Source organism: Rhodamnia argentea, chromosome 8, assembly GCF_020921035.1.
Source record: "Rhodamnia argentea isolate NSW1041297 chromosome 8, ASM2092103v1, whole genome shotgun sequence".
Taxonomy (NCBI): domain Eukaryota; kingdom Viridiplantae; phylum Streptophyta; class Magnoliopsida; order Myrtales; family Myrtaceae; genus Rhodamnia; species Rhodamnia argentea.
In genome coordinates this window covers 5,348,935-5,371,332 of record NC_063157.1, presented here as the reverse complement: position 1 = coordinate 5,371,332, position 22,398 = coordinate 5,348,935, and the positions used below count along the sequence as shown (strand labels likewise).

The 22,398-nt window shown below is 40.9% G+C and overlaps 1 protein-coding gene and 1 pseudogene across 2 annotated transcripts; both read left to right on the top strand.

Moving 5' to 3' along the window:
- Positions 1 to 21,807, top strand: LOC115741337 (cystinosin homolog). Of its 2 annotated transcripts, XM_048283386.1 has the most exons (9): positions 1 to 23; positions 18,256 to 18,378; positions 18,478 to 18,610; positions 19,574 to 19,663; positions 19,784 to 19,908; positions 20,513 to 20,555; positions 20,846 to 20,963; positions 21,060 to 21,109; positions 21,343 to 21,807. In XM_048283386.1, exons 2-9 carry the CDS (start codon positions 18,260 to 18,262, stop codon positions 21,487 to 21,489), a joined length of 825 nt encoding a protein of 274 aa, XP_048139343.1. In that variant the 5' UTR covers positions 1 to 23; positions 18,256 to 18,259; the 3' UTR covers positions 21,490 to 21,807. The 2 variants fall into 2 exon arrangements, with proteins under 2 accessions (XP_048139343.1, XP_030531075.2); XM_030675215.2 differs by lacking the exon at positions 1 to 23 and having other exon boundaries at positions 18,042 to 18,378.
- On the top strand, positions 62 to 8,140 carry LOC115730140 (annotated as a pseudogene).
- Positions 21,808 to 22,398: the final 591 nt, after the last annotated feature.

Genomic DNA, 22,398 nt, shown 5'->3' with positions numbered 1-22,398 from the left:
GAGAGAGAGAGAGAGAGAGAGAGGTCGTAAGTGTCCGTGTAGTTGTGGTTGCTGATTATGTACTCTAATGGTTTCTTGTTTTGTGATAGTGATTTTGGAGATTGCATGGTCATATGGAGGAGTGGATGGAGCTTACGTGAAGTACAACATTGGTGCTGGAAGTTGAATGTGCATATGCTCCTGCATTCGCACGAGGATGTCGGATGATTGAAGACCATCGATCGGTATTATGTTTGTTACGCTCCGACTCTCGAGCTTGCGACATTCCTACCAATTCGCTTCAAATTAAAAAGGATAACGTCCCAGGCACGTCATCGATTCATTCGTTTTCATCTTTTATTACGCATGCGGAACGTGCAACTCCCTATATCAAATAGAACAAAACGAATAGTTAAACAAACGATCGCATCAATCAAATCAAGACAATTCGGTAAAAAATCACCTTGTTTTTAATTATCTTCGTTAACCCAAGGAAGTGAAATATCTACAAGCCCATTTTTCGAGCCACTTTTTACAACTCGCGAAGATACAAGATCGGAATTGGAAATAACACGACTCCCAAACTACTCCAATAAGATCCACCCCACTTCCACCTCTTCAAGATTAAGAGCTTGAAAAAGGGTTGACAACGACGAGATGAGATATAAATCTCGGTGAGTCAACGCCTAAACCCCGTTAGGACGTTGATTCGCTCGAAAAATCCTACCAGACTACCATAAAAGTATCATACGTATATCGATTAACCACATGCAAACTTACCGGTCTTGAGCCATGCACAATGCAATACTCGACTCAACTCAACAATCACATCGGACAATTAACGGGCACGGCATCAAATCAATTTGCATGCGCATGACATCACACGAAGTCAATTTATTAACAGGTGACCCATGCGACCGGTGTGGTCGGCTCACATGACCGATCCGGCCCCAACACTACAACCGGCGCGATCTGCTGGCAAAACTAAGTATCATCTCTTACTTTCGGCGACGGCAACCGAAAGTTATGTATCTAATGCGACTGGCACGGCATGGCAAACAAACATTCCAAAAAAGGAGTGTCGGTCCGTCACAAGCCGCGACCGGCATCCGACAATTTATGTGATCCCTACGACCGGCACGGGCACGAATTGATGTGCTTCTAACAAGTCGTGTGGTTCCGCACGACCGGCACGGCATTTAACTTGTCAAGTACCCGTACGACCGGCACAATTTAATCTCATCATATGACCATTCAAGCACATCCGACAATCAACCAATTTTTATCTTTTACTTTAAGCCGTATGCTCATGCGGACGTGCTCAAAACTTGGCCCACAACCATTTTCATGCTAAAATATGCAATTTAATTTCGCACGTGATAATATGAATGCACAATATTATTCACAAGACTTTATATCTAAAATAGGGTGCCTAGCACCTAAAACTGCTCACATAACAAGCAATAGTCAACATCAAGCCTTCAATCAAACATTCAATCACCGCGAATTAATTAAACACAATTAATAATCCCAACGGTAATTATTAATCCAATTTCAGCCAATTAATAGTCGCACGCTCGTCTTTGACCTATTGCTCACTCGCGATCAAACACCGACAATCACCGCCCAAATAATCAGTCCACTCTATTCACCAATTAGCCACAGACGATCTAACCGGTTCAACCACCTCAAATAATTGTGGTCATTTATCTTAAACCCAATTTCTATCTAATCCCGCCACAATTAATCTACCTAAATATCCTAAATTGCTAACTATGCTAATTAACTATTACTGAGCACAATTAACACTCTAATCGGGATTTAGGGATTTAACTCACAAATTAATGACGTTCGGTGACGACTCGGATACGTCGGCGACGACCACGACCACGCATGAGTGTGGATGGCTCATGGTGACACGAATTCACGCGCATAGAACGGTTCAGGTCAGGTCCAGGTTCGGGTTCGGGTCGCGGTTCGGGTCGGGCTTCTCGGATCGGGTCACTATTGAGTCGGTTCGGATTTTCGGGTCAGATCAAGGCATGGGTCGGGTTTTCGGGCCGCGGGTCTTCGAGTCGGGTCGGCTTACTGCAAAGCTTCGGGTCGGGTCGGGAGGGGCTCCGGGTTCACGGTAGAGGCTCGGGAAGGTAGACCGGCGGAGCCGGCGTCGGGTCAGGGGGTGTGGGGTGGTCTTGGGCTGCCGGTTTCAAGCGGCGACGGGGCTAGGCGGCAGCTGGTGGCTCGAGATCTGCTCGGGCTCGAGGGGCGAAGCTCGGCCGGCTGAGGACGCGGACTCGCAGGGGGGGGCGGGGGCGGGTGCTGGTGGCGAGACGGCCGGAACGAGCTCAGATCGGGACTCGAGTAGCCAAGGTGAGGTGGTGGTGGCACGACGAGGAAGGGCCGCGGTGGCTGTGACAGATGGAGCTAGGGCCGGGGTCGCAGGTTCCAGATCTGGAGTTCTCGGGCGCGGTTGCAGGAAGGGCTCGCAGCTGAGCCGAGCTCGGCGACCGGCGACGGAGGATCCGCGGGTCCTCGGCCAAGCTCGGGCTGGCAAACAGAGGACAGAGATGGAAAGGGCTGGCCGAGGGGCGAGCCCGAGCGGCGATCGGGCTAGTTGGCGGCGTGACGACGGCTGGAGGAAGCTCGGGTTTCCCAGAGCTGGGCGTCGGGCTGGTGACGCGGCGGTGGATGGAGCGGCGACCGGTCGGGGTGAGTGGCGGTGTGGGTCGGCTGAAAAGGGCTGCCGGCTAAAGAAAAAGAAACAAGAAGAGGAAGAGGAAAAGAAGAAGAAGAACAGTTAATGAGGGTGGGGGCTATCCCACGAGCAGATGAGAGAGAGAGAAGTTGATCGGAAGGGGGAAGTGACGTGAACACAGAGAGGGGGGGCTCTGACAAGAGAGAAAGAGGGGTCACGGTTTAAAAGGTCAAATCCAACTTGAATTATTGTCCCGTAGTACAAATATCTAAAGGGATTTCGATAAATTGATAAGTGTGTACTGATTGGTCATTTGGCTCAATTGACTAAGGACAATCTAATAGTTTCACGGAGAGAGTTCGGTCAGCGCTAGGTTCGGGGGCGAGTGTCTCGATCCTATTGCGAGACAACTAAACTAATGAAGCATAATCTAAACTGACCAACGTCTCACGAATGCTCAATTATTATCTCTTAAATTCTCAAAAATCCAAATTTATTTACTAGGCCAAAGTTCGTGATCAAAATCCCTCGAATCTATTTTTCTTGCGGATGTCGAAATTTCGGGACGTCACAATGTTATGTAGAATAACACCATCCAGGTCCTTATATTTTTGGGATTGAAGAGCATAGTGAAGTTTGGTATATGGTTTGGTTGATGAATAATCATGCGGTTATGTGAATGGGAAAATGGTTTTTCGCGTTGGTGCGAGATCCCAATAGGAAGTTTGTGTTCGCCGACACGGTAAATTCTGTTAATTCTAGACACTCTCTGATGCATATCTCTGAAGGCTCATTTTTGTTTTGATCATCTTCTAACCATGTTTTTGAGTTCTCTGCAATCAGTCAATTTTGCTATCTCAGGCTTGAATCTAGATGATCAGCTTGACTCTGCTGGTCTAAAGCATTGTGGTAAAGCATCAATCCTATCAACCATCGTGATAGCATTTAGTAATCTAAGCACATAAGAAAGATTTGATGCCTCGGACAATACAATCTTTGAAACATCGCTTACCTTTTGCATTATATTCACGTGGACTTGCATGCTGGTTCTCTTAATCTTATCAGTGTCGGTTTATTCCCCTTAATTGCTTATTCTCAGAGCCCTTATCTAGTACCGTCAATTGCGCAAAGAGAGAGAGAGAGAGAGAGAGAGAGAGAGAGAGAGAGAGAGAAGACAAACTGTGAACAATCGTGGTTTCAGACCTTCGCTCATTCCGTCCACTATCCACTTACAAACGAGCATGGCTTGATACAGTCGCTAATGAATTTCATGAAAATCACAGGCTTTTTTCCAAAGATGGTGGTTAGAGCAACGTCCAGAAACACGAGAGCAAGTGACGAAACTTGTGAATGCTGGCCAATTGGAATTCATGTATGCGGTCAGTAAGCATTTAAATGGGTTATGGCAATTTCTGCACTATTACTGTCCTGAAGGTAATGCTGGCAATTTGCAGAACTGGCAGATGGTGTATGCACGACGAGGCAACAACTCATTGCATCGACATGATTGACCAAACAACTCCAGGTCATGGCCTGGTACAGTCGCAATTTAACAAAGTTCTTGGAGTTGGATGGTAAATTGATCCGTTTGGACATTCTTCCGTGCAAGCTTACCTACTAGGAGCCGAGGTAGAAGGTTCTATCTAAGGTTTTCTCAATGTCGACCTTTTCTCGTTTCAGCTTCCAATCAGTCTTAATTGTAGCTATGAGTTATTTTTCAGTTTGATGTCTGCACGCTATGATGCAACCATTAGACTTTGAAAAGTATCGTGTTGTCTAACTCCCTATGTCCTTGAATGAAAAAATATTCGCTCAGTATGGTTGCTTTTCCCAATAAATTTTCCATGCTTTGTGTTGTATTTCCTATGAAAGGACCATCACCATATTTGCAGGTTGGATTTGATTCTGTGCATTTTGCGAGGATCGATTATCAAGACACAGCATATCGTAAGAAGGATAAATCTGTTGAGGTTACATGGCCTGGGTCTAAAACATTTGGTTCTTCATCTCAGGTTTGAAATAGAAGCAACCTCATTACCTTCATTTTTCTTGGTTACTTCACCTCAAAGATTAATAACATGCACATGCCTGTGCCCTTGCAGATTTTTGCAAATGCATTTCCCATTCACTATAGTCCACCTGAAGGTTTTGATTTTGAAGTGTCCAATGATTTTGAGCCTGTTCAGTTGCGTGCTGTTATTCGACCAAATTATTCACTTTCAAGCTTTTTTCTTTTTCCGGCAGACAGATTCACAATTGAGATATTCAAACTGCAGGATAATATTCTCCTATACAACTACAATGTTAAAAAAAGAGTGAGTGTTTTTATTAATGCTGCAATGATACGTATACTCTTAGCTTTTTGCAGACGACAGCTTAGTTGGGTCTTGGTTTGTCTCTGACTGAGACCGACCATTGTCAAGTAATTATATATAAGTACACATCATTGAGGTACACATTTTTGAACTCAGTTTTCCCAATGAACAGGCAAATGTTACAAGAACAAATCACATTATGTGGACCATGGGTGATTATTTTCAGTACCAATACGCCGAGTCTTGGTTCAAGCAGATGGACAAATTCATTCATTATGTTAACAAGGTAAAACTACCTGCTCTGCTATTTGCTTCTCTTATGGTAGCATGCAAGTGGTTATGCTTCAAAACACTCGAAAGTTATGAAGAAACTCATTCCTGGTCCAGATAATTTGGCGAATTCCCTAGGCACCAAGGTCATGGTACTTTTCACTTGTAACTTTTTCTTTGAGATGTAACCCAAAAGGATCTACAATTAGTTTAGAATAAGACTTTCTAAGCTTACTCTAGAGAGGAGAGATATGCTTTTGCCCTTTTTTCTTTCAATGCATTTGCCATAATTTTCTTTTCCTGCTCCTGATATTTCTCATCTCTCAGGATGGTCGATGCCAAAAATGGAGCAAATGTATCACGGCCTTCGAAAAGTGACGATTACTTCCCGTCAGTATCTCTTTTTTACCCGTCTCAGTTGCCTCTACGTGATATGTCTATTTCAATCACCATCGACTCGCATATGATGGAAACTTGCTTCTGTGTACAGGTATGCAGATAGAAAAGATGCCTACTGTACTGGCTACTTTTACTAGCCGGCTGGCCCTGAAACGATATCTTAGTATGCTCAGTGGATACTATTTGGTATTGTTTCTCGTTATTGGAGCTCATACTCTTTCAGAACATAGTATATCTCTTCCTGTTGTTGCGGTATTGTAAGCCGAGTAGAACGCTCACGAAAAAAAAAAGGAAAGCTCACGACTTAAATTGTCTTCAGAGTGTGCTTACATCTATGTAACTCAAGTTTCTGGAGGGTTGAGTTGCGATATCTTCGAATTGTTTATGTGCCATGGACAGGGTTAATTCTTCTTTGATAAATATCACTCGTCCCACATATGTACTAAGTATAGCACTATTAAATGGCACCGTGATTGTGCTCTCTTTTGTCTATATAGGCAGCACGCCAACTCGAATTTCTTGCGGGGCGCAGGTCCAGTGGTCCTAGCATTTGTGGGCTTGGAGATGTCTTAGGATTAGCGCAACATCATGATGCTCTCACTGGTACTTCTGTACAGCACACAATCAATGATTATGAGAAGCGCCTAGCTATTGGAGCTTCTGAGATCGGAAAATTGTGTCCCGTTGAATTTGCCCTTTTGAGGTTCATTGTTGTCAACTCTCAATTTAATCTGAAAATGCTCTGTGTTCTAAAATCGATTAGGCAGAAGCTGCAGTAGATAATGCTCTCTCCTGCCTAGCTAGAGAGAAACCAGGAGGTTAGTGCTCATCACCTGCTTGGAACTTTAGCCAGGTAAGTTTTAATTCAAACCCTACAGTTTCCCACCAAAAGGATTCGTAAACGTTCTTCAAAGTATCGTATAAGCCAGTCGGTTCATCGGGACTTAATTTTGTCTGAAGAATGACCTGTATTCATCTCTTGTTTAAGTCATGTTTTTGACAGAAGCCAATTGCTCAATATAATTTTCTGCCCAGCAACAGAGGAAGATATTCCGGACGGGAATAGTCTGGTAAATTTTTGGGTATTTGTGTTGTAGATCCTTTAAAGAACCATGTACGTTCTAATAGAAATTTTCTTTACCATGTTGTGCTGGCATATAATTTGCTTGGATGGAATCGAACTGATATTATAAGGACCCGTGTGAGTATTCACTTCTTTCCTGTTGTGCCAATACTTTATGCATCAAGAGATTGACGACTGCTCCTAAATATAATGTGGCAATGACAATGTCTACTAGGTTACTGATTCAAATTTTGTCTTCCGTGACTCTTCTGCAAATACCATTGAAGGACAATGTGTCGATTCGGATAATGTTACAATCAACATTTGGGAGGGTACTCCGAGTAGTGGGTACCTCGACCCACCTACTCGGGTCAGGAACTTCTATGTGAAAGCGTATTTGGGATTTTTGCCAAGGCAGGTTCCTAAGTACTGGCTCCTATTTCAAGTGTCATTACCACCATTGGGTTGGAATACGTAGTTCATTTCTAAAGCAGCTACAGAAGGTTGGTATTCACATGATTCTCGACAAAAATCGTTCAAGTCTCTGAGAACGTTTTTTATATTGTCTGCCCAGGCTTGCTAGAGTAGACTTCATGAACAGGAACAATGAATAATGAGTGTAAGCTCAAACCCTTGATAATCAGCAGAAGGTAAACTGCATCATGGAGGAATGGAGATGAGCCTATGCATTCTCCAAATCTATTCAGAGTCCATTCGAAGTGCTTGGTTCTGAGGCCGTAAAACCGATCAGAACAATTAATTTGACACAGCTCCACAGTTGTTAGGGAGCCATGTTCACTCTTTTATAGCTATTTTACCTTATCTAGGCTCCGAAATGATGCAGGGGAAAGTAAAACTGGTTTCCTTTCAACACTGGGCAATCCACATAATGATACCATCGCAGTTGGACCGGGTGATCTGAAGATGCTATTTTAGTCAACCTCCGGGCAACTTCTCCGGATATTCAATTCTAAAATGGGGTTGAGTCTAGAGAAAGTTACAGATTATTGTTTAGCGACGAGATTTTCTTCCAGAAGTGTGTTCACTGTTCTGTTACCATTTACCTGTGCACACATAAACTCCATTCAAATTGTCAGTCTCATTCACTTTTTCAGAGTTCTCTGGACAGAATCATACTCGAAACTTCTTTATAGAAAAAAACTTCTTCTTTCCTAACAAGTGCAATTACAGTGTTAACGAAGAAAAATGGTAGTTCAATTACTTGCTTGGTTTATAAAAGCGATCGGACGGGTGTAAGAAATGATTAAAGTCGGGTAAAAGGGCACAGAACTTTGGAGTTTTGAGACATTGTCCTGGTCCTGTGTGCAGCCGAATCCGGAGAACAAGGTTGGAGTTCTAACTATGGCAAGGAAAGGAGTTCGAGTATTAGGGCTGAGCATAATGGATCGACTGAACTGAGAATCGTCTCATTGGGTTCGGTTCCTGGAGGCTCTGGTTCGGTTCCTTGTTCTATAATTTTGAAACTGGTTATGGTTGTCGTAACCTGATTTTCCCCATCGAGATGGTCAGGAGGCCGGCAACATTAGATGTCAACAATAGTTGGTTCGGACCTTGATTTCATGGGTAACCAGACTGATCAAATTGGACTTACTTTTTTTTTTTTTTCATTCCTAAATGTAAACCTAAATCTAAGATGCTTAAGATACTTAGTATGATTTTCAGGTTTAACAACAATGCGATGCGATTAACGAGATGTGATTCTATCAATATGTCGTTAACGAGAAAAGTTTAACAACAAATCATAACAAAAAAAGAAAAAGGCGATCGATCCGTTGTTCATTTGAAGCTAACTTACATGTCATTATGCACATCCGATGAGTGCTAGAAAGATTGAGATAATTCAGCAGAAACGCGGGCCATCGGCCAATTATTCACTGATGCAGTAGCTTTACTCGACTAAACAACCCCCTGAAAGTTCAGTCCATCATTTTGGAAAGACTTTCCTTTTTTTTTTTTTTTTTGGCTGTTTAAACATCGTTTTTTCTCGTTGGGGAAAACAAAATATGTTTTCTATTGCCATGACTTTTAACCATTTCTTCATTAAAAGAAAAAACAATCAGTTTCGAATGAATAAACTCATTTTATTTGGATTCTCGTAATATGTAATTATTACCAGTTCAAATCATTAAGGTTTGGAATTGCTTTTATGCTTAATGGGAAGACGATCGTTCGTGCACGTAACGATAGAGTAAAAGAGACGTGGACGTACTTGCCCATACAGTAAGCTAAAGAGACTTTTCCTTCATCGAATAACATGTTACCCATACAGTAAGCTAAATGAATTACCAATGCAGGAAATTCCTATGATGATGAATAAAAGTCATCTCATTGATTCAACCACCCGAGTTCGTTCTCAACTATTAACGGAATCCTTCTTTATAATAGAAAGTTTCGTACGCAATGTATGCATTCACAACCGTCCAAATATTGCAGGTCGGTGATTAACCTTGGGGACAAAGTTAAGGTGTGCTCGATGGTTAACTCTTTTTAGGTTCACGTGTCAATGATCTAGATCTTTAATTATAATTGGGTGATCATCGATCCTATACATAAGTTTGGATTGCACGCGACAATTATCGAAATGCTTGGACATACTTTTCATTTGAACGTTCGAGATCTTAATTTCGTATACATTATGCTAAAATGTAACGAAAGCGCATGAACATGACATTTTGTGTTTCATGAAAGAGTTAAAATCACGTGGAGCATTTTTCGTCGGAACTATCATTCTCGTACAAACGAAAGTAGTCCCTTGAAAAGTCAACCAATTTCATGGAAGACCGAAACAATAGCGACCACCTTTTACGGCAAGCGTTTTTGCTCTTTTTTTTGCAAAAATGGCATTTTCGTTAATAAAAAATCCAAATTTAATAATTCCCAACAGAGATGGGCGGGCGTCCCTGTCGTGGAAGGGATGCAGATGTTGCAATAACGGCAACTTCCAATTACGAGAATACCCTCATCGTTAGTTTGAGGATTTGTCTTCTTTCTTTTCCGTTTTCTCCTTTGGGAACCAGCTTTGGTCGAGGAGTTGAAGAGGTGGGAGATAAGAGAATTTCAAGCTCGCTGATCTGCAGAGACTGAGACGGAGCTCTCGCTCTGTTTGATAAGCTGAGGATGGCGGGTGCCTTTGCCAACGAATGGTAATTGAATTCTGCTTGACTTACAATTGATCTTTTACTAGCTTGGGAGGGGCTTATGAGTAGAGGGGGCCATTTGGGCCCGTGGGCCCGGAACCGGCCCGTTGACCGGGCCCACGGTTCCGGAAACGTGGGAACCGGCCCGGAACCGGCGGTTCCGGGCCGGTTCCGAACCGCCAAAAAAAAAAAAAAAAAGTGGGCCGGGCGAGAGCCGTTGGGCTCTACGCCCGGCCCCCTCCCCCCCCGCGCCCCGCGGCTTTGGGCCGTTGCTTTCCATTTTAAAAAAAAAAAAAAAAAAAAAATGATTCTTGCCTATAAATGCATATGCTTCCCCTTTCATTTTTGTCACAAATTCTCCGAACAATCTCTCGAATTCTCTCCGAAATCCTCTCAAATCGCTCAAATTCTCCCAATTCTCTCAATCCCGACTCAATTCTCTCAATCGGATTTCCGATCAATTCTCTCAAAAAATGGCAAGTGGAAGCAGAAATGCCGACAAGGGCAAGATGGCTATGGGAGATTCCAACTATCCCTTTCATGAATACGATCCTCGTGAGTATGCAAGTTGGGAAGACGACGACGATAATATCAACTATGTCCCGATTCCGAACGTCGAGCACATCCCAACACAAGAAAGTCTTCATCCTCCCACTGGTGTCGAAGAAACGTCAACGGCAAATGAGCCGGAACGGAAGGGCCGAGATAATACATCGGACTTGTGGCTACACTTCGACAAGGTACGTGATGAAGTCGAAGGTAAGTATAATGTAAAATGTAAATATTGTTCGCAAACTTATAAATTCACGAAAGGAGACGGCTACGGAACATTCCGTCGGCATTTGACGAAAAAACATCCAACACAAGCGGGGATCGACAATACGCAACAACAAATTTCCGGGTACGCCACTTCTAAGCCTCATCCTTTATTTCGTTTCACTGAAGCACTTTATAAACAAACATTAGGTGAATATGTTGCCCTTGATCATGCTCCGTTTAATACTGGTGAAAATTTTAATATGAAATATTTGATAAATACTGCGTTGGTTCCATAGCGCCAACTATTCCAAAAAATACTCTTAAACGCGAAGTTTTTCATCTTTATAAAAAAGGAAAAAAATCTTTAGCAAAATTTTTTGCGGAATTCAATGGACGTGTGCATATAGGTAGCGATATTTGGAGTGATCATTGGCAAATTCATTGTTATATGGGTGTCACGTGTCATTGGATAGATGACAATTGGATGATTCAAAAAAGACTTATTGCATTCCGAGTTTTTGATGAAAGCCATTCGGCTCATAATATTTATAGAATAATTAGGCAAGTTTTAGAAGAATATAATTTAATAAATAAAGTATTTTCAATTGGTTTTGATAATGCCGCCGCAAATACCGCTTCTATTCCCGAATTAGAAAATATTTGCAAACCCACTTTTGGCGGACAATTTTTTCACATTAGATGTGCTTGTCATGTTTTAAATTTATGTGTACAAAATGGTTTACGAACTCTTGACACTTCTCTCGCCCCAATAAAAAGTGTAATTAAATTTTTATGGAGTCGTCCCCAATGTATGAAATCATGGGGAAAATTTTGTAAACAAAATGGGAGAAGGCCAAGAAGATTTCCAAAAGATATTCCGACTCGTTGGAATTCTACGTACGAGTTGCTTCGGCAAACTTTTGAATATAAAGATTTATTATGTATGTTTATTTCACAAAATATTCCCGAAATTACTTTACTTCCTCAACATTGGGACGTTTGCAAGAAAATTTTAGATATTTTGAAAATTTTTAATGATGCTACTAAGACTTTATCTGGTATTTATTATCCTACAACGCATTTATTTTTAATAGAGTGTGTTAATATTAGTAGTGTTTTTAGTGAATATGAAAAAGATACCGAATTAGGTCAAACTATTTTAGTAATGCGAGAAAAATGGTTGCATTATTATTTGCAAATTCCTCTTGTCTATTTAGTTGGTATTGTTTTTGATCCACGTATTAAATTAGACGGTTTACAAGATTATTTGAATGTGTATTATCATGATTGTTTACATTTGGATGATTCAATAGATATTTTAAATATATTAGGACATGTTAAAGAATCTATAGTAGCATTATATGGAGAATTTTGTAGTATATATGGTTTAAGTGATTCCGGATCTTTACAATCTACGCCTCACGTAGCGAAGGTGGTAGTTCACTTAGTAGAGGGTATAATATGCTTAAGAGTAGGCAAAAAAAAAACAAAAAGGGGCAACAGGTAATATTTCTGAATTAGAAAAACATTTAACCACTCAATTTGAGTTTCGTGATGCGGAACATAGTACAGATTTCGAAATCCTGAAGTGGTGGAAGAGTCACCAAATCGAGTATCCAGTTCTCGCCCTCATCGCTCGTCAAATATTAGCAACCCCTTCTTCAACGGTTGCGAGTTGAACAAGCATTTAGTTCGGAGGATTAATTTTGGACTCTCGCCGTTCAAGATTAAGCCCGGACTCTGTGGAAGCTCAAGCTTGTGTCGGCGATTGGACGAGGGCGAAATATCGACACCAAGAGTTAGATCGTGAACACGAATTTTTTAGCGATGATGTTGGAGATACCACCGCCACGGGTACCACAACGGGTAGCGACGATTGACGATGAGGTAAGTTTGGGTTCTCAAAGGTAAAAAGAACTACATGGGTTTTGATTCTTCTATCCCCAAGAAGATATGTAGGTCGCTTAATGATAATTCATTAAGTTCAAGCCCATTCCTTCTTTTTTTTTTTCCCATATTTTATTACAATGTACAATTTAATTGTATTTTATAATTTATAATTTATTATATTTATTTTATTATTTATTATTTTAAAAATTATTATTAAAAATGAATCGGAATGAACCGGCGGTTCCGAACCGAACCGCCCGGTTCCAGCGAACCGGAACCGGCCCGGAACCGCCGGTTCCGGTTCGGAACCGGAACCGCCATTTTCACGGCCGGTTCCGGTTCCACCTTTTCGTGGAACCGGAACCGCCGGTTCCTAAACCGGAACCGGCGGTTCCACCGAACCGGCCGTGACTACTTATGAGTTTGCTTGACTGGAAGGCTCCATTTCTCTCTTCGTGGTAATGCCATTGGTTATAATGGAACTTGAATTTTCGATTACTGGGGGACTGTATTGAACTCTTGAAGACCTTTGCTTTTTAGGTGGTTAATTTTTAGGGTGATTGTGTTCATAATTGCTGAGCAGTGGATTGAGCCGGAGGACAACGATTGATAAAGAAATCGTGTGGGGAGATGTTCATGCAATTAATCCCCCAATGGAGATGGGCTGCCCCCTGGTTCCAGTTTCTTTCTACGGTCAAGTAACTTTTGTCTTCGCCTTTCTTCTTCGTTCTTTCACTGGGCCATTCCCACAATTCGTTGTCTGATGCAGCTTGTGGGATTTAATAACTAAAGCTCACATAGCTGTTTTGTCCTTGTCTTGCTACAGTCAAATGTCTACAAGTGGTGGAAGCCTGGTGGAAAGTTGTATCTGCAATTTTCTAGAGTAATTAAGTTTCCCCCAGTTTTCTTCTAGGGAATCTTCAGGTATGTATGACTCTTTGCTGAATTAGGAAGATGGGATTGTGGGATTGCTGATGATTTTCAATGAGTTACACGTCTATGGTACAACTGTAATGCTCCCACACATCCGGTATGTGTGTTACATGGTTTTCTCTTTCACATGTCTCCTTTACCCTTCCAAAATCCGATGCATGGGGTGGTTAGTAGACCCATTGAATTTAAGAAAACGTCCAAACCCACCATGGAAGGGGTAACTTTCGTTGGTTTTCATCTTCTGAATGTCGTTTGCTGCTTTTCTTTTGCTTGACTTCACATTCACACAAAAAGAATGGAGCTCTGCACTTATTCTTCTCAACAATTCCAAAAATTGGATGCTTAATATGCAGATGAACGTTGATCGGATTCTTCCGCAATTAACTAGGACGGATTAAGGGTATGGTTTCAATCTTCTTCGATGTTGCAGGTATCTATATTCTTTTACCTACTTTTCATGCTTGAACATTATGTGGGAAAATTACCAAAAAAGCTCTAAACGTATTGCAATTATGTCAATTCAATCCTAAACCTTTTTTTTTTCGATTCAGTGCTAAACCTTTTGCAATTGTGTTATTTCAATCCATTTGGCGAATTTTCGCTAGCTAGCGCCGACGTGGAAGCCGGTCGGCCGACCCAGATCTGGGCTTGCGAGGTCGAGTCTCGCTATGGCCAAGCCTCTGGCTAGTTACCGAACCTCGATGATCGGCTGGAGGTAGGGGAGGGGAGGGGGAAGGGAAAAAAAAAAGAAACAACAAAAATTATAAAAAAAAATCTCAAAAATATTAAAATATTCCCTCATTGGCCGGGCAGCGTCCACATCATTGTCGTCTGGACAAAATTCGTTAGATGGACAAAAATGGCACAATTGTAAAAGGTTTAAGACTGAATTAGCATGCTTGGATAAGTTTAGGATTTTTTTGGTAATTTTCCCACATGATGTTGTCTATCCTGCCAAGAAATTGCCAGTTCATCCAAAGGCACGCAAGGGAACGGAAGAGCAAATGGCCAAGTCCCCTAATCAGTTACCGGCTGAAGACGCTTGAAGTCAAATTACCATATGCCATGAGAATTACCAGTCAACCTTTTTGCTGCTACCGCGAACCAGAAGTCCTCGTGTGCATAGTAAAACTCATGATTATGAAGCATTCGAGGGAGATTCGCATAAAGTTACAAAATGGAAGTGTCTTTTTATCCCACGATCCTCATTCATCTGATTGGTTCATGTCAAGATCAAAACACCCGATCTATCGGGGTCCACTTACATCTATCAAGATAGGAAAAAGGGGAAATTTCGAAAAAGGGTCTCAAGTATTCTAATTTTCTAAAAAAAAGTCTAAAGTAGACCTTATTTTAAATAAGGACGTTAGTAACGGTGCTTTTGCCTTTTTACATTTTCTAATTTTTTCCCGTTTTTCTTTTTTTATTTTTTTTTCTTTCCTTTTCCCTTTTTTCTCCTTCCTTCATTGCAGATCATCCCCATCATTGTCGTCTTCTTCCTCCTCCAACAACTCCAATTCCTATTTTGATTTTTGAGCAATAGAGAAATCCATGCAATCCACCGTCTCTCTGCGCTCCCTCCTCCTCCTTCTCCTTCTTCCTCCTCCTCCTCCTCCTCCACCAAGCTCGCCTCCTCCTCTCTTAGCAAGTGTACGCCAACAACAAGTTGCTCGCCTGCGACGACACCACCAACGACGACTTCACCGAGGGCTTCACCTGCAACGGCCTCTGCAACTCATGCTGCTCTTATTCACCCTCCGATCTACCCCCTTCTACGCCTCCCTCATCTCCATCTCCTACCCGCTCAACTCCCATCCAACCACAACCTCCCCGACAAGAATAAGAAGGCCCTCTAGTTCATCAAGGAAGTCACGGCCGCCGATGAGGTCCGGAGGCGGGTCCTCACCGAGATCCCTTACCGCAATGCTCACGTTGAGTACATGCGCCGCCACGCCCTCGATGGCTAGACCGATCGCGAGTCCTTCAAGAAGACCATGCCCGTGATCACCTACGAGGACCTCCAGCCGAACATCGTTCATATCGCCAAGGCGAGAAGTCTCTGATCCTCTGCTCTCATCCCATTCCGGAGTTCCTCACCAAGTACAAGACATGGCGGTTTTCTTTCTGGTTCTTGATTTTTTCGGCGGGCGTTGGGTGGTTCTTGCTTGTTGTCGAACGTTTGCCCTTTTTTTTTATAAGTTGGGTTGATTCTTGATTTGGTGCAGCTCAAGGACGTTCGGAGGAGAGGGCAAGCCGATACCCACCATCGAAGAGAAGCTGAAGGCGGCGATGGGTGGAAGAGGGGAGAGGAGAAAGGAAATGAATAGGAAAAAGAAAAGTAAAGTAAAACAGAAAAATAAAAAAAAGAACAAATTTTAAAATGTAAAAGATGAAAACATCCCTTATTAGGCCCTTTTTTAAACATAGAGGGCACTTGAGACGCTCTTTTCAAACAACATTCACTTCAAATCTTTTTTTGAGAAATTGAAAGCACTTGAGACCCTTTTTTGAAATTTTCCCTAGGGAAAATTATATCAAAAGTGTTATATTTTTTGTACGACGATCTTTTTGGTGCAAAAAATTTTCGCTGGATCATTTAAATACCACTTTTGAAAATAAAATCAATTAAATATTATCGCCAATTTGGGATGTCAAAAATATGATGCGGTAATATTTTATCAATTTTTATGACTATCATGGCTCGTTGAGGCTCCAAGTCAGCATTAATAGCCCTAAATGACGTCATTCAACATTTTTTTTCCCAATTATAAAACCTAGTTCGGAAAAATCAAGCAAGTTTTCTAAATTCTTCAAAGCCTAATTCGAAAGGCAAATTGGTTTGAATACATAGAGCACAATTCAGCCAGCACGTGGCATGAAGAAAGCCCACTCAGGCAACCTATCGTTAATGAAAATCAAGCTCATGACGGCACCATTTGGGGTAATTGTCGACGAAGAGCTTGTAGAGGAGGGAAGCAAAGGTGAGGGAGAACAAGCGGCGACAAAGAGATTTGTTTATTGAGAGAGATTCAGTTTGAAAAGGGTCCAACTTCGTCTAGGTATAGAAAGGCGCTGGAATTTTTTTTTTTTTTTTTGTATAAAAAAGCCACGGTCGATTAACATTTTATTAAAAAAGCGAAGTGAGACTTTATCGAACAATAAAGATAATCTTGAACTGGTTGTGCAAGGAGAAAATTAAAAGAACTTTCAGTCGAGATATAGGGTCAAATTAGCATTACCACCGAGGCAAGTGGTACTTTCCAAACATAGGCCGAGGAAGAGGCTCAATTGGTAGATGTTTCTAGGCATGAAACAAAGTACCACCATTCAGATGAGGAAGAAAATCTTTATTCAGTTTTGGATGACGAGGGTGACGGAGAGGTTGAGGTTGTTATTTCAAATAGGAGAAGTAGGTCACATTATATGATCGAAATAATAGAAATTAGGTACATATTGTCGGCACGACATCCGAGATGCAACTGAGTTTAAAGATGCATTTTGAGGTACTCTGTGATTAAGAAAAAAGCAATAAAATGCTTCAAGAGCACAACTAAGTTTAAAAAGATGCATTTTGATAGCAACATTGGGTCATTCCATTTGAAATAGTTCATTGATGAGCATATATGCCATATTACTTTTGAAAATAACATCGTTTCTAGTGCCTACTTAGCTAAACACTTCATGATTCTAATTTTTACAATGCTTAAAATAAGTGCACATGGCTTGACGAAATTTGTTAGAAAAAAAGATGAGAGTGATACGCCACTTTGAGTCAGCACGGGAGAACAAAACTAAAATCGTTAAAGGAATTTGCAAGGCATTTATAAAAAAAAGGAGTACGTTGTACGACTACTTAGGGGAACTTTACACTGCAAGCCTCCCAACAAAACTTGGCACGATCACAATTCAAAACTCAGAAGGTGGGTCAAAATAGGAAAAAGAGGAAAATCAGGGGCCGGAAAACAAAAAAAAAAAAGTTGGATAATCCAGACCTCATCGGCAAAGCACTGAAAATAACCCAAAATTCCAATTATTTCCTTTTTTGACCTTGTGCTGCAAGCCTGCAACAAGGCATGGCAAGGAATCTCGTTGCTGAGAAAACAATAAATTAGAAGAGGACAAGAACATTTAGGACGAGCGAATCTGAACCGCGACGTCGTACGTGGGAAGCAATAATCCTGCACCTGGACGGCACCTCGTCCGTGTTCATCAGCTTCCCAAGCTTTGGAAAGTTGCAGGAGCAAAGAGAATTCCACGGGACTCTTTCCTATTTCTTTCGAGGCCGGGCCGGCCTATTTGGTAACAAATCTGCTTCTCAAAATAATTTTTTGAGCAGGAATGATTTATCTCTAATTGTGTTTGTAGATTTTTACTTGGCTTATTGTTTTTGTTCTAAATCTATTTCGTGGCTACTGTTCTCTTTTCGGAAATACAAAAAAAAAAAAAATTGGATGTGGATTTTCTCTGTTGTTACTCCTTTTTGGGTTGTGGGATTTTGAGAAACCGTTCTACGGAAAGGAAAACATGAATCCAACAGCCAATCGCGCTTTCACAGGTCAGCCAAAGGCCAAAAGAAAGGGAGCCGTCTCGGCGTTTTTGGCCATTCTTGACGCGACCTCATTCAACAGCCGAAATCGCTCAGACACCAATGAAAATTCTTCTCGGCGCCTTCGGAGATTCCACCATAAAAGACAATCGGAAACTCTCAGAATCGTCATTTGCAACTCCTCCTTCCCCTTCTCCGTCTCTCTCCTCTCTACTGGGAGCTGGTAAAGCTTGAAGAGAGAGGGGGAGAGAGATGGCTTCGTGGAATTCAACGCCTCTGGAGGTGTTGTACCAGATTTTGGGATGGACAGCTTTCGTCTCTTGGTCCGTCAGCTTCTACCCACAAGTCATCTTGAACTTCCGAAGGAAAAGGTGCCCTCAAAATCTCGACTTTCTCAAGAATTTTTCATAGGGAAGTTTTGGAATATCTCTTAGGTCTCTGTTTTGGTTTTTCTCATGGTGTATCGGCAGTGTTGTGGGTCTGAATTTCGATTTCGTCGTGCTGAATTTGACGAAGCACTCGTCGTACCTGATATACAACGCGACCCTCTACTTCAGTGCCGCTGTTCAGGCGCAGTATTATGAGAAGTACGGCTTCGGAGAGGTTAGGTTCTCAATCATTTTCGATCTTCGGTTTATGCTCTGAAGAGGGTTATGATCAAAATGTGTTTTTTATGGTTCTTTTGGATGGTAGGAGTAGCTAGTCACTGATTGTTGATGAGATCGTATAGAGGAAGTGGAATATTATGTATTGGTGATATCCTCCGGGACTTTGATGAGTCAATAAGTTTCAGGACAAATCCTGTGATGGTGAAGAATTCTTGTTCAAACACGTGCACTGTTGGTTAATCATTGTTCTAAGAACATGATATCAGATGTCCATCGAATATAGGGCTCAAAATGAATTACCGAATTGTGATGCCTGGTAAGATGATTGCTTGGAAATGATCAATGGAAGCTTCAAGTTCAGAAAAAGAAAAAAGATGAAGCTTCTCTTTTTCTTGCCATTAAGTAAGCCAGTGGATCCAGACCAAAAGGAAAAAACGGAAAATAAAAATAAAAATAAAGCTAGTGCATGAGATGTGTTGATTTGAGGCCTCACTCCAACTCGTTTGCTTTACATTACTGTCCTTCTATTGGAAAATTGAAAGTGATATACAGCACACAAAGAGGTGAAGAAATGAACATATAGCTTGGTCCAGGGTTGTGGTTTATTTGTACTTTGAATAGTCTCTTATGAAGCTTTATTGTCCTGCTTCTCTTGGTGTTCCCTTCTCATTCCAACTCTATGAGGATCAACTTTTGATGTGGATTCCATATTTTTGGTTTCTTTTGGTTTGGACATATGTTTTGGTACTAGAATGGGATGCTCCTGTTTGCTCTTGTTTTCCAAGATGTTTTATGGTTTCTGCCTTTTTTTGAAAGTTGGGACAGAGCTTGTGATGTGGTATGAGAACTAAGAGGGACAGTTATATGCGGCTGAGAGCTCTCTGTGATTCTAACTTCTGGATTTTGATGTATCTGAAAGAGATTCTTCTTCATGCGAACAATCTTCTATTCCTTATAGATGATTCCTGTGGCTGCAAATGACGTGGCGTTTTCCATACATGCCGTTCTATTAACTGCAGTAACATTGGTCCAAATTGCAATTTATGATGTAAGCAGTTACTCTGTTCTCGGTTCTGTTTTCCTTTTTAACTCATCATATAAGATCTTGATGCTGAAATGAGGTTTTTAGATTAACCTTCCTTCATTTTCTCTCTTTTTTCTTAAATAGCGTGGCAGTCAGAAAATCTCTAAGATTTCACTGGTAATTGTCTCTGCTGTGTGGTTGGCCACGGCAGTCTGCTTTTTCATAGCCTTACCAAAGCATTCTTGGCTTTGGCTCATCTCCATCTTTAAGTAAGTTGTTATGCAACTGTTGGTGGTGTCACCTATCATTTTTCCTTCAGAGAACTCGTTGATGGTTGGAACCTAGCCTTTTGTGTTTCGTAAAGTGCTTCTCAACTTGTGGATTTGCACAAAATCAACTGCTTGCATGAAATTGCTCTTGTCTCGATCGAACGCTAAGTTTTCAGAAATATGCATTAGTTCTTTTAACTTTAGTTAGGAGAATGTATATGTTCATTTGAAGATAACTTAATTGTCATTATACACATCCGGTAAGGGCTAGAAAGATTGAGATACTTCAGCAGAAACACGGGCTCTCGGCCAAATACCGATGCAGTACCTTTACTCGACTGAACAACTCCCTGAAAGTTCAGTCCATCATTTTGAAAAGACTCTCCTCCTTTCTATTTAAACATCGTCTTATCTTGTTGATGAGGTTGCCCTTGCCCTCGGTCTATAATCTTGGTCGGCAAGGCGAACTCTCATTCCAGCAAGATCACCTCTCTTTTGGCCCTTCAAACCGCAAAACTGATTATAGCCAATTTAAGTCATGGGTTTCTTCCAGAAGTAGGACAAGTTATGTCTAATTTTAAGTGACCTCATTTTTTTTTTGCAGCTCAATTCAAGTGTTTATGACAGTCATCAAGTACATTCCTCAGGTCAGATGATTGATTTCCCTTTCACCCTGATCTTGATAGCCGACTTAATTGATGCTTCAATGCTTACATTGGTGTGGCTTTATTATAAAGGTTTTTCTTCTTTTTTCCGTCAACATCATCTTCATGATGTATCATTGGCATCACCTCAGTTTGAGTTGAATGTATGTTCCATTTCTCCAGGATTCAGAACATTGTTCTCATCCCATCTCTCTTATTCTGTTCCATTTCTCTCAGAAGTTATTTTAGAGATATTATCTCAGTTTGCTAACAAATTAACGGCTTGAATGTAGGCATTTATGAACTTTGGACGAAAAAGCACTGATGGATTCAGCATTGGTAACATTTTACTTGATTTTCTCGGTGGTGTTACAAACTATGCGCAGATGGCAGTGCAATCTATTGACCAAAGTATGCTGTTGTCCATCCAACCAAGTACCCTTGTTACCTAATCTTGATTAATATGCATAATGCAATACTGAAGCTTGCTTCTTCTTTTTTCCCCAGATTCTTGGGTCAACTTCTATGGGAATATTGGGAAGACTTTACTTTCTCTGGTATGAACATTCTCTGAGGCTTTACGTTTCTATCATCTCTTCCATGTCATCCGTGTAATTTTACTTTGTTAGTCTTGTTATAAGATTCTTTGAGGTCTTTTTCGTTGTCAAAAGATGCTGCAATGATTATCCTTACATACTTCGGCAAAGGAATAACTTTCACGCATTTGTTCTTCTGCAATTCAAATAGGATGGGTTAAGGGTATGGATTTTAACCTTCTTTGATGTTGCAGATATCTATATTCTTTGACCTGCTTTTCATGCTTCAACATTATGTGCTCTATCCTGCCAAGAAAGTGTCGATCATTCCAAAGGCAAGTGAGGAAACTGAAGAGCCATTGGTCAAGTCCACTGATCAATCGCAGTCAGAAGAGGTCTGAAGTTAATCGCCATATGCTACGAAGAATTATCAATTGACCTTTTTGCTGCTACCACGAACTAGAAGTCTTCTTGTGCATAGAACTCATGATCCGGAAGCCTTTGAAGGAGATTTTGCATAAAAGTTACAAACTAGAAGGGTCTATTTTCTGCTACCCTCATTCATCTGGTTGCGCATGTTAGGATCAAAACACCCGATCTGTCAGGTTGCATACACCTATAAGGATATGTAGCCTCGGAGTGTAGTTTATTCTCATCTTGCATTGCTTTGCGAGAATATGATCTTGTGTGTGTGTGTATATATATGCTGTATTGCTCTACATGTGAAAGAGTTTGGATACGCCGGAAACTGTTTCTTTTCATAGAAATAATGGATTTGCTGATCACGTTGATCAAGAGTCGTAGAAAGTAAAAATGAAAGAGGAAAGAATAATAGTCGAGCACACCTGTTAAGGAAATTATGACAGGAATCTTTTTTTAAGGAAAACATTTTACTTTGCGTTCCTGTAGTTTCAATTTTCCTGATCAAATCTTTCTATTTACCCAAAAGGTCTAATCAAATCCGTCCAACACTTGGTGCGTGGGTTTTGCGAAAAGTGAATCATTTAAAATTCCTAAAAATGATCGCTCATATCGTTAATAAAAATAAATGAATAAAAAATATTTTCATCGTCTACGAAAATATTTAAATATGAATTATTATAGATAACAAAAATATTTTTAATTGATTAATTATTTTAATAAATATTTAATTATTTATTTTTCACGGAAAAAAAAAACGAAGCACTGATATCTTTTCATTTTCAATTGCTACGAGCATTTTTAGTGGAAGCTCATCTAATTTATATTGATTTTGTTTTTGGAAAGATGTCCAGATTCCTATTGCTGTCTACTTTTCAAAAAGTCAAAGA